At 38.6% G+C, this 13,403-nt stretch overlaps 1 protein-coding gene across 9 annotated transcripts in view; it reads left to right on the top strand.

Moving 5' to 3' along the window:
* The window catches only part of kiaa1109 (KIAA1109 ortholog), a 449,716-nt gene extending 437,161 nt beyond the window's left edge, over positions 1–12,555 (top strand). For all 9 annotated transcript variants that reach the window (XR_013497649.1, XR_013497648.1, XM_078211413.1 and 6 more), the window contains 5 exons: positions 2,009–2,212; positions 4,377–4,571; positions 6,726–6,860; positions 10,391–10,550; positions 11,724–12,555. Coding sequence is in view for 7 of the 9 variants with exons in the window: in XM_078211413.1 (XP_078067539.1) it covers positions 2,009–2,212; positions 4,377–4,571; positions 6,726–6,860; positions 10,391–10,550; positions 11,724–11,946 (917 nt within the window). In the remaining 2 variants the exon portion in view is untranslated. The remainder of the gene's footprint in view (positions 1–2,008; positions 2,213–4,376; positions 4,572–6,725; positions 6,861–10,390; positions 10,551–11,723) is intronic.
* Positions 12,556–13,403: the final 848 nt, after the last annotated feature.

Here is a 13,403-nt window from a genome sequence, read left to right as displayed (position 1 = left end):
TGGTGGTGTTCTTGAGTCACTGAAAACTAACATGCAGGTGCAGGAAGCCATTAGGAAGGCAAATGGCATGTTGGCCTTTATTGCAAGAGTATTGATGTACAGGAGTCGAGGTATTGCTGCAATTGTATCTACTTTGGTGAGACCGCACCTGGAGTATTATGTACAATTTTGTTCCCCCCACCTAAGGAAAGATGTACTTGCCATTGAGGGAGTGTAGCAGACTGATTCCTGAGATGACGGGATTGTCATATGAGGAGAGAGTGAGGAAACTCAGCCTGTATTCTGTCGAGTTCTGAAAAATGAGAAGTGATTTCAATCAAGCATACAAATTTCTTACAAGGCTCAACAAGGTAGATACAGGATGTTCCCCCTGGCTAGGGGGCTGGAGATGTGCACCAAAAACCTCTGACCATGGCTGGGTTCTCCGCTGCCGCTGCAGCAACTGGAGCTTTGGCTGAGCGTCAAGTTCTTTATTCTCACTGGCATTAAGGCGGCCATGGATGGGATCGGAGAATCCCACTCATTAACAGTTAGGACATTTAGGACTGAGATGAGGAAGGATCCCTATATTCGGAGAGTAGTGAATCTTTGGAATTCTCTACCTCCAAGGTCTGTGTAGGGTTATTAATTGAGTATGTTCAAGTCAGAGATCAGCAGGTATTTGGATTTTAAAGATGCCAAGGGATATGGGGGTAGTGGGGGAAAATGTTCAGGATGTAACTCATTTTGAAAATGGTCTGATCTTTGCGCTTGGCTGGCTAATGTTGCTCACGGAGCAGTGATGCGACTAGTCCTATGTGTTTGGATGATTATTGTTTAGTGCACCTTTATTGAACATGTGTTATAACGATATAAGTTTATTGTACTGTGTTGCTACATTTGCAAGATGAGAGTACAATTATTCTAATGTCAGGAATATTGTCTCCAATTTATTTTCCTGTGTTTTTTCTCAATGTATGGAAATGAATTTTGTGAATATTTTACTGCCCATTAAGTTACTTTTATGAGTTTTACCGTACATTTTATATCCAGTACTTGCTGAACACTCATCTGTTGAAACGAAGCATTTGTTTAATAGTTCAATGTGATGAATTAATCGTGTATCAAGATGTGTAGTTTTATTATCAGGAATATAATAGAGATTTTGAATGTTGGATAAAATAGTAAAAGCTAGACTGATTTTATTTTTAGAAACAATAATGTGTCATAATAAGGCTGTCAAAATATCCTTCTTGATTATTATAATGCTGGATAAGTAGTTAAAACATCTTGGTCTTGGTCCCAATTTTACTTAGAATTTAAACAATATTTCTTTAGAATCTCCTTCTGTTTTAATTTTTAAATGAGGTTAACTAAACATTTCTGTTCTTTTTATATCTTTATACATTTTATATCATTCTCTTTTTATATCTATCTTACTATAAGTTTTACATTTGTTTGATGTAGTGTCATAGAATCTCTTATGATCAATTAGATCACATCACTGTCCTCTCAGATAGTTATGATGTACTGAGAATTGCCCACCAGCAGATCAGTTCCTGCCATCAGATTAACCCAAATTGCTCACAGACCATGAGTGAATATTCCAGTTTGTACTTCATACAATCCTGTTTCAAACAAGCATATCTCCAATCCATTGTGTAAGAATTGATTAAAAATTCCAGAGATCCACCTATAGTTAAAATGAATTAACACAGTAAGGTTCCTTCTTGACCAGAAGTCACTTGGTTAAGTTGTTTGAGTTTACCCTTTACTAGAAATATAAATAGTTGAAACAATACCTAATTTATTAATTTTACTAATTGTTTTATCTATTAAACAAAATCAATTGAAAATTGTAATGATTAAAGTAAAACTGAATAGCTATATTCTAGCTAGTATAAATGCATTGACATTTTCATTTTGAAGGAAAGTAAATTGTTAACTCGGATATTTGCCAATTCTTAAAAATTATAAGCTTGTTACTTAATTGTATTCAGCCACACTTGTTATTTTGATCTGCCTGAAGGTGCCAGTGATCATTCAACATATATCGTACAAACACTGGACTTTCACTTGGGACACAATACAATGGTTACAAAGCCTGGTGGAGCTTTAGAAAGTCCAATGGCAACAATCACCAAAATAACTAGACGTCGTCATGAAAACCCACCACATGGTGTTGCAACTGTACAGGAGTGGTTCAACTATGTTACTGCTATGAGAAATGAAGGTAAGAAAGTTTAATAACTTAATAACTTATTTTTCATTTTTAGTTCTTCGCATCCTTTGATTTACTTTCAAATAAGGACTTCAAGTAGCAGAAGATTATGGGTGGAATGTTCCCAAAAACAATTCTAAGTGTCATAACAGCATGAAATGGGAGTTCTCCGTGGCCCACCTCTGCACGCACCCCCGCACGGCCCCCTCCACCCCGCACACACCACATACACAACCCCTTCCCCCTTGCTGACCATTCCCCTTTCAGAGTTCCTCCCATGCACAAGCCTCCCATCATTGTGCATTCCCCCCCACCCCACTCAGGCCCTACCCCCACAGGCACCATTCACTTGGCACTGTTCCTGGCACACTTATGATTCCCAACCGTGCCACTGCCAAGGTGCCAGGTGGGCAATGCCAGGCTAACACTGACCGATGGACACTGCCCGGCCATGCCCCCGACCACCTGGGGGCTTCAATGGCCTCTGATACCCCAGGTTTGCCATGGAACCTGGTTTCCGCTATTGCAGACATCACACTGGCAATGGTTGAAGCATCCAGGAGGGTGGAAGCAACCATGCCAAACCCGCTAACTATATTTAAATATAGGCAACCCGGTACTAATAGGCTTCGCGCCATACTTGCCGGTAAAAAGGGGCTGGAAAGATAGCAATCCAATTTGCACCTGGTGCGAATCGGATTTTTGGCACCTCACGCTATCTTCCTGGTTCGCCACACCGATAAGATTGCACCCCATGTCTTTTAAGAGTATGTTTTACAACACTGCTTTAGGCTTTATGGCTGCTTAATGCTACACTAGTTTAGTTATATTTTCTCATTGACTTCACTTTACTCTGGTGCATGATCATTTTGTAAGCTGATTTGCCTCCAGTGTGGAACAGCAATTTTCTGACTTTAACTCCTACAAGTGAGAACATTATTAAATCTAATTGTTAACCATCCATCCACATAAGGTTGCAGTAATGCTCTGTATACACCTGAGTAATTATGGGCAACATGAACTCCAGTACAAAAACAAAAAATGCCGGAAAAACTCTGAATCATCATACAAATTCGAAATGTTAACTCTATTTCTCTCTCCACAGATGCTGGCAGATCTGGGGGGAGGTTTTCCAGCATTTTCTGTTTTATTTCAGAATTCCAGCATCAGCAGTATTTTGCTTTTGTGAACTATGGAAAAGCAGTCAAAGAAATTAACCATACAATCTGACATGTTGCAGGAATGTGAAATGGTCCAGCAGATCTATTTGTCTGTATATTGCTGTAAATGGCCTCTCAACTTTGACATTGTAAAACAGAACTTCAGGTTGTGGTGAAAACTAGAGGTCATTATTCTTGCAATATAATGCAGAGCTGCAAACTTTTTGTGCCACATTCAAGGTTTGGTTTCGGGAAACCTTTGAGTGGTGTCTAATGTATTCCAATTCACAATTATCCTGTTATCCTTCATGTATGTAGTGGCCTTACACATTGTTGGTTATTACATAATTCTTCTATCAATGTATAACGATCTATCTGAGGCAAAAGGATGGAATTTATAACACCAAAGATCTTAAGCTACATAGCTATTACAGGAGAATGTTGCAGTCCAAGGGTTGCAATAAGGGTTGGATAAGAATATAAATGATGGTGTTGGTTCCAGAAAACATCAAAATGGGTTCTTTACAACAGTAGATTAGCTCTTACTGAAGGATTCCAGGAAAACACTCCTCATATATTGATTCTATGAAATGTCTGTATATTTTGGTACATTGTTGAGTGACACCTGTTTTGATGATGGCAGTTGCATTTCTCTCAGATCAATGCAAAGTAGCCTGATGGGAGATTTTAACATTTAACATTCTGACAGAGAGCTAACAGATCACCTTCCACATAAAACCAATGTTCTTCAACAGTTCTTAAACTTACTAAAGGCCTTTGTAAACTTCAGCCACTTTGAAGAACTGGTTTCATCAAGCGAGAATAACTATAATCGGCCTGAGCGAGAGGTCTTTTGAATAGTAGATTTCATTTACTTCATCATTGTAAATTCATGAGATTGCAATTTTGTGCATAATTTTTCTTTAAAACCAGAGCAAAATCTCAATAAATCCTTGATTTTGAAACAAGCGAAGTGAACATTTGTAAAATTAACTTCTGTACTCTTTTTTTCATAGAGTTAAACCTCCTTCGAAATGTTGATGCTAACACCCGAGACAGTAAAGCAACCATTAAAAGTTCCAATTTGCTGAGTGGTTTTCGTGGATCTGCCAACTACAACCATGAGACAGAAACAATCTTTGCCTTGCCAAGAATGCAGCTGGACTTCAAATCAATACACATGCAGGAACCTCAAGAACCTTCACTGCAAGGTAAAAGTTTGAATAAACATGTAATTTTAAAAGGAGTTTTATTGTTTAAAAAACAAGAAAATACTGAAAATACGCAGCAGATCAGACAGGATCTGTCAAGAAAAACAGATTTAACCTTTTCATCAGAACTGATTCATCAGGTCACCTTGAAATGAAATGTTGGGCAGAATCGTGGGTTGTTGGTAAGTGTCTTGCTCACTGCTTAAAAAAGTGATAAGATACCTGTGCTTACTTTGAGGAGGAAGGCCCACCATATCTTCTGCCCATCAGGCAGTTAATTGGACAATGTGGAACCTTCCTCCAGACTGAAGACCCCAGAACACAACTTCCTGCCCACTAAAAAGTACTGGCAAATCAGAAACCGGCTGCTCTTACACTCAGCAACGTCAAAGAGGAAGCCATCACCGCTGCCGGAACAACACTCCATAGAGTCTGTTAAGTTCATTTTCAGGAGACTTGTTACATTCTTGATGCAGACGCAAACACCAACTGTTGTCCGATTCAAAAGTAATTTATTTGTCTTACATGCAGGCTGGCAAGCCTTTGCTACGTAACTTCCACACGGTGTTGGGAGTCAACTAGCAAAAGAGTGCCCAGATGCAGGGGGCGCTCCCCCTTTTATACCATTTGGGTGTTTACACCATTCAGCATTATGCATATTTCGGGGCGTGATTACTACTGCTGCCAACTAGCCAATTAGGTCCCCCAGCAATGTTTAGCTACAATTAGCTTCCAATCACATTCCTTTCAAAACAACGGTTAACTACGTCCATTACTTAAAGTTTCAGTTCCTCTTTTCTTAGGCTAAGCAGACCCCAAAGCTGGTATTTTTGTCCATCTTGGGGTTTTTTAATTCACTGGTTAACCGCAAGCTGAGTGTTGGTCGCAGGTGGTCCTGCAGTCAGTCACGTACGCATTAATCTTGCAGTTAGTTTCTGCACGTATTGTTTCATTTCCCAGTGACCATAGCGCAAGTACCACAGAAGCCATTTTAGAAGGGCAAGCAAGGCCCAAAGTGTGGCAAGCTGAATGTCAAATTAGCTTAATAAGAAGAAGGCGCTGTTGCTGCACCCTGCAAGCTCTAGTAACATGAGATGCTCGAGATTTCATCCCCTTAACATCTCAAGTCCCTGAATCATGGAGACACCCAGGAGAAAGGTAAGTGCAGATAGGGGAGGGGTCTGTGGAAAGGAGGTGGCCATGGGGGTCAGCAGCAAGGATCCCACCCATCCCATTTCCATGCCCTCAATCATACACAGATCATGCAAACCCCCATCCTCCAGCTGACATGCAAACCCTCATCTTCCAGCTGACATGCAACCAATACCGCTGTACCACTCCTGCAGGCCACATGTCAACTGGCCCACTTGGAGCTGAGACGATTGCAACAGAAGCGGTAAGAAGGCCAACTGTTAATTGGCCAGTACGGGACTTGCGTTGAGGTGGGGTAGGTCAACCACGGGTCTTCCTGCCTAGAACTTGGGCGGGAAGGTATCAAATGTTGGTCCCAGTGCTAACTCACCAAATTCTTAGACCCACCCACTTCCTTTCTCACCTCCTACAGGGGCAGAAGATTCCAACTGTTAACTGTTTTTCTCTACAGATACTGCCTGACCTGCTAAATATTACCAGCATTTTTTGTTTTTATTCCAGATTCCCTGTATCCGCAGTATTTTGCTTTTGCTTTCGTTTTAATGTTTTTACCTGTTGAATTGTTAGATTTATGAATATATTTTTTCAACTGGTATGGGGAAGGAGGGAAGTACTTTCTGTGTAGATTTCCTTATTTTATTGTAAAAGGATACTTTTTTGTGATTTCTCTTTCCCTGTGGAAAGTTGTTAAAATAGAAACTATTAGTGAGCAGTTTAGCAACATTTTCTTTCCAGGTTACTGATCAGGAGATGTCCAACCAATAAATTTTTAATGCTGGTCAAATATTTCTGTGTAATCCATTGTGATATATTATTAGAACTTACTTAGCTTATAAATTATTGCTAAAGTGGATTCTTAGATACATTTGTTAAAATTGTTGGAGTTCTGGATTCAACTTATAGTCCTTAAACATGAAAATTTCAATTAAGTAATTAACAAATGAGAAAATTTATACACATCTCCAGAGATCTGTGTTGATTTTTCTTCTTCTTGTCCAATAGATCCCAACAGTAAGCCAAAGGTAGAGTGTAGCGTTGTGACAGAATTCACTGACCATATTTGTGTGACCATGGATGCTGAACTGATTATGTTCCTGCATGATCTTGTATCTGCTTATCTCAAAGAAAAAGAGAAAGGTGAGTTACTTTTCTTGATAATTTAATATCTGGTAATAAAAAACACCTGGATCTTTAGTTTTCAAAATGGCGCAAACTACTGCACTGCCTCGGCCATTCTGTAAGTTCTACTAATTATAACTCTTTATAGCTTCTCTTTCATCTCCAGATCTCTTTCATGAAATCATCTTTCTTGGCCTCTGAAATCAGATCCTAACCATATGACTGCTCCTCTTGGACAAAACTTGCCAACATCAATGATGGCTCTTTTTAGTGCTCCCCTATTTTCAGAATTGCTGGAACTGTTTTACAATTTAAAAATCTTCCCCCTCAATGGCTCTTGTATTCTCCAACTTTATAATTAACCACACTGCTTCTCACCTTAAGATTCTGTAATGTGTCATTGAGCCATAACTTCCTGGCTCCCCTGATATAACCCATTGTGGCCATTGGCCACAATGTATGCCTCTTCCTTGGCTCTAATAGTATCTCTTAATTCCCCTTGCAAGGCATGGTTTGGCCACCTTTCCAATTTTACTTTTGCACCAGACAGGAATGAACAATTGTTGTAATTCACCCATGTGCTCTTTTACCATCATCCCGTTAAGTAGCGTATCCCAATCCATAATCTCCAATTGACGCCTCATACCATCGTAGTCTCCTTTATTAAGATTCAGGACCTTTGTCTCAGAATCAACTATGTCACTCTCCATCTTGATGAAAAATTCTATCATATTATGGTCGCTCAGCCAATTATTCCTTTCTCATTAGACAATACCCAGTCTACATATCAAGATATATCCTATATATATATATATATATATCAGATACATAGCTGTGGCCATTCTGGAGGGAGAGGGCAAACAGTTAATAGTTGTGGTACACATTGGTGCAAACAACATAGGTTTAAAAAAAGGGATGAGGTCCTAGAAGCAGAATATAGGGAGTTAGGAAGTAAGTTTAAAAGTGGGACCTCAAAGGTAGTGATCTCAGGAATACCAGCAGTGCTACGTACAAGTCAGAGTAGTAATAGCAGGATATATCTAATGAATAAATACATGGCTAAAGAGATGGTGTGAGGAGGAGGGTTTCAGATTTCTGGGACATTGGGAGTAGTACTGGGGGAAGTGGGACCAGTACAAACTGGACAGGTTATACCTGGGCAGGGCCAGGAAGGACTGATGTCCTAGGGGGTGTATTTGCTAGAGTGGTTGGGGAGAGTTTAAACTAAAGTAACAGGGGGATGAGAAGAAGTCCGAGGACAAGGGATCAAGGACAAGAACAAAATACAGAAATGGGAATAAGAAAAGTGGTAGGCAGAGAAATCAAGGGCCAGAATCAAACAAGGAATGTCCTACAACCACTCCGGGACATCCTTGACCCGAGCACCAGGGAGGCAATATACCATTCTGCAGTCTCACTTGTGGCCACAGAAATGCCTTTCTATTCCCCTTATAATTGAATTCCCTATAACTATTGCGTTCCCACAATGTGTATTCTTCTCCTGTGCAGCAAAACCAACCATGATGCAATGAATTTAGCTGTTGCTGCTTTCCCATGAGAGGCCATTCACGTCAACCGTATTCAAAACAGTGCATCCGTTTTACAGGGGATTGACCACAGGAGATTCCTGCACTACCTGCCTAGATCTCTTACTCTGCCTGGTAGTCACCCATTCCTTGCCTGCCTGGGGAGTCTTAGCCTGTAGTGTGATCACCTCTCCATACATGCTATTCATAATTCTCTCTCGCAGATGCTGCGCAGTGTTTCTAAACCCAGGCTTCCAGGAGCATGCTGGTCCCGGGTACTGTTCCCGGCTTCCCACATGAAACACAAAGAGCACACTGCGGCTTTGAATATTCCTGCCATATCTTACTCATTTAAAGTAAACCTTTGGAAGAAACTTAATATCAAATAATATTAATTACGCTAGGGCCCTTCCTCCCTGATCCTTGTTACTACAGAATGTAGCCCTTACAAACCATAAACCACAAATCATTATTTATGTAAATTTCAATATGTAGCCCACGCACTGAACCTAATGATATGCCTCTTAGCACCAACTCCCCAACTATCCTGTTCAGATACTACATATTTGACGAATACTCTGTTCCTCTATTTTATCTGAACTCCTTATCCTATGTCATATTCCAGCTGTATTCCATGGTTCCTTAAGTTTAAAAGTAGTCATCTTGTCCTCCTTGAAGTATACCATAAGGAGTTTCACTGTTCTTAATTCTAATGTGATCAGTCACTTAAAAGTTTTTGCAAAGACTGTCATTCCCTTCTATATACGCACATTCCTAATGAACTAATGCAGAGATTATTTTTAAAGTACATATAAAGTTATTTACCCTCCTCGCATTCTTGCCATTCGCCCAGATGCCATCATGCCCATGCATATATATTGTGAATATCTCGTCACATAATTCATATGATTTAGAATATAACTTTTAGTTTTAGGAATTAAAGCTTTAAATGTAAGATAAATGGAAATGTCCAATTGAGAAACTGATAAACAACCTCTGAGGGTGGTAGAATCCTAAAGTAAAGAGATGTTGCTGCAGCTGTATAAGAAACTAGTGAAGCCAAGTTCAGAATATATTATACAGTTTTGTTCACTTTAATGAAAATATGTTATAATTGAAGGCAGTACAGAGGAGGTTTATGAGGTGTGGAGGGACTGCCATATGAGGAAATATTTAACAGGTTGGGTCTGTACTCCTTTGAGTTCAGAAGAATAAGAGGTGATGTGATTGAATCATATAAGATTCTTCGGGGGTTAGACCGAGTAAATGTTGAGAGCATGTTTCCACTCATGGGAGAGTGTAAGACCAGAGGGCATAGTTGCAAAATAAGGGGGGTGGTCACTTAAGAAGGATTTGAGGAAGAATTTCTTTTCAGAGTGGTGAATCTTTGGGATCGTTTACACCAGGAAGCTGTGGAAGCTGTTGATAGGTCTTTAATTAATAAGAGAATTAAGGGTTATGGAGATAAGGCAGGAAAGTGGACTTTGTGAGTATTAGATCAGCCATGGTCTTATTAAATGGCGGAGCAGGCTCAAAGGGCTAAATGACCAACTCCTGTTCCTATTTCTAATGGTCTTATGGTAAATGCAAATCAAATGAGCCTAGGTGAGTTACAATTAAAAGGTAAGCTTTGCTTATTCGATTAGGTCAGAGTTGATGGTGAAATCACTTAAAACAATGAATGATCCATCATTGAGCTTTAGGTAGAGCCATGGCATCTACAATTATTCCAATAAGCAATTTAAATTATTCATTGGGGGAAAGGGTAAAAAGGTAGAACTGGATTTATACTTTAAGAATGTACAAACTATAGTATTGATTTAGTGGTGCTTACTTTGGTTTTTTTTAATTTAATGGTGCTTGCTTTGTTTAAAAATGTAAAAACATGGCAAAGTTTTTGTTAACCACTAGGCATTTGAATTTCTCTTTAAACATTAATGGTCTCTAATGGGATCATAATAAGTGTTGAATAATTGCAGGATAAAAAAGTTTTTTAATACATATATTCTTGTGTATTCCTAGCTATTTTCCCTCCTCGCGCTCTTGCCATTCGCCCAGGCCACAAAAGTCCTGTTATAGCACATGATGACAGCTCCACAAATAAAAATGAAGAGGTGATCTATACAACTGTGGACTGGAGAGAGTTTGTTTGTAATACTTGGCACCTGGAACCCACGCTAAGGTTAGCATCTAGACAAAAAAAACCGGAATTATCTCTACTTTACAACTGTATTTCTATCTCTTGAGAACCTATTCCCCAAAAAATTATGAATTATATCCAAATTGTAGCTCCTTGGCATAAAGTTACTGTTTTTACTGATAATACTTAAATCTTTTAATATAACATTGTCTTCTCTGTGTATGTTAACCAAACTTAAGAATTCCTTCCATCAGACTTCCTGATGGATCAGACATGATATGTACTGTCAGTCTAATACAAGAGCTGTGCAGAGCAGAAGGTTTTATCCCTGGTATACCCCAGGTTGGATATGTCTCAACTGGGCTGGCAGCAAAGGCATTACAATTGGTCTGGGCTACAATGGAGGAGAGTTTATGGAAAGAAACCAGCCAAGATTGCAGCTGTTAATTGGCTGCGATTCCTTCACCAGTAACCCTGTCTGTTGAACTCGCCCCAGCTTAAAAAGCTTGCTGTTACTCTCCGTCAGCACCTATATGAAAATCTGATGTGTGTAAAATAACAAAACAGCTGTCCCAAGCATGAGTCAGCATTTTCAAGGTGGAATGAACAAAATTATGGAGGAGAAAATTGTCACCTTCCAATAAGTGTTACCTTCCAAAATACAATAAAACTGTAGAATCTCTCATCTTAGAAACAATGTTGAATTTTCTCTTGAACAAATGATTGTTTTTTGTTATTATCTGTGTTCTTTAAAACTACAATAATGGTTAATAAAATCTATTTTCCTAGTAATGGGTAAAGGAATAACCGTAACTTGAGTCTAAGTGTCAATAAGTAAAAATTTTTCATATCATTCGAGCTAGTCATCAACAATTTTTATTGATGTATTCAACTTTGCTTATGTAATACATTAAGTAAGCATTGCTGAAAACTTGTTACGGAAAATGGCTGAGTCCTTAAAGCTGGAATGATATTATGCAAGCAGTAAAGCACTGCTAATACTTTTATGGTCTTACATACCACAAAAACTGAAAGTTTTGTACCAGCACACAATATTTTTGATGTATAAACTTTTTTATGGTTCATCGTAGCACCTACATACTTCTCTTAGCATTGAAGCTGCTACATGACCTGTAATTAAATGTTATAGCTCACAAAAATGTGATTTACAGCTACAATGGCAATGATATCATTTGGTTGATTTTCTTTTTTCAGATTAATCTCTTGGACTGGAAGGAAGATTGACCCAGTAGGTGTGGACTATATTCTTCAAAAACTAGGATTCCATCATGCCAGAATCACTATTCCAAAATGGGTACAGCGTGGTGTCATGGATCCACTAGATAAAGTTCTCTCAGTTCTTATTAAAAAGCTTGGCGTAGCACTACAGGATGAAAAAGAAAAGAAAGGAAAAGATAAGGAGGAACATCAAAAATAAGTTTATTATAAGAGTACAGCCACTTTCATTTTTGCTATTGCTGTAAATTTCATTTACAGGTTTTATAGTATTCCAAACATTAATTTAAGTAGTGCTTGGTCACCGTTCAGTTTTATGCAACATTATTATTAGCAAAAAAAGAACTGGAAAATATAACTTAGAAACTGCATTACTGCTTTGTTTTGAACAAGTGAGATTGTTTTACTATGGTGCATGGTACCATTCCAAATTGGTTGACAAAGTATTGCACAATTACTGTGATGTTTGTGTGTGTGTGTATATATAGAGAGAAAAAAAAGTGTAGTTGTGTCAAAGTGCTGCTTAGCATTCCCATTTTTATTGTGATTATGTGCAATGCATTTAATGTCTTTGTATTATAATTACTAAAATGAATAGTAACTGGATTGTCTTACATTTCATTGTTCAGAATTAAATCCCTATTGATAAGCATTTGTTCTTGATTATCTTTATGCTACGTGCATTGCACTACTTTGAAAACAAACATGCTGTGATTTGGTTAAAACTCAACCATTTTTATTGTAAATGCAAAACTAAATGGTTATGAATTCATCTGTGAATTTGCCACAAATAAAAATTCTGTTGGATGTTAGAAAAGGAATGTTTTAATTTAATCACAGAATTGTTTTGGCGCAGATGCGCCAATGGATGAGGCCATTCAGCCCATTGTGTCTGTGCTGGCTCTCCAAATGAGCATTGAAACTTTGTGTCATTCCCCTATCTTTTCCCCATACCCCTGCACTTTGTTTCTATTCAAATAATAATCTAATACCCTCTTGAATGACTTGATTGAACCTGCCTCCACCACGTTTCCAGGCGGTGCATTCCAGACTCAAACCACTCACTGTGTGGGGGGAAAAAAATCCTCACATCATATTTGCTTCTTTTTGCAAATCACCTTAAATCCTTGCCCTCTCATTCTTAATCCTTTTATGAGCAGGAATAGTTTCTCTATCCACTCTGTCTAGTCCCCTCATGATTTTGAACACTTTTATCAAATCTTCTCTTAGCCCTCTTCTCTCCAAGAACTGTCCCAACCTCTCCAATCTATCCTCATAACTAAAGTTTTTCATCGCTGGAACCATTCTTCTAAACTTCTTCTGCACTTCCTCCATTGCATTCATGCCCTTCCTATAGTGTGGCGCCCAGCACTGTACACACAACCCCCTCTTCCAATCTACCGATCAGTGAAAATATGAAAGTATATGTGAAGGCAGTTCACTTCAGAAGATTTCAATTTTATTTGCAGTTTTAATAACTTATCTCATAGTTCTGGTATTTTCCTGAGCACAGGTAGATTATAACTGTTTTAATTCATTTTGTGTAAGAGTAAAAAAGATTGGCCACGAGTTCCATTAAGCTATATGAGTTTGCAATTTTACCAGTTATACAATGGTGTTACTTTAGTCCTGCAATTCATTCCCACCTTTCGCATTCTT

This window comes from Mustelus asterias, chromosome 1 (genome assembly GCF_964213995.1).
Source record: "Mustelus asterias chromosome 1, sMusAst1.hap1.1, whole genome shotgun sequence".
In the NCBI taxonomy this organism is placed as follows: domain Eukaryota; kingdom Metazoa; phylum Chordata; class Chondrichthyes; order Carcharhiniformes; family Triakidae; genus Mustelus; species Mustelus asterias.
Note: the sequence above shows the minus strand (reverse complement) of the source record. Positions and strands in the feature narration are given on the sequence as shown.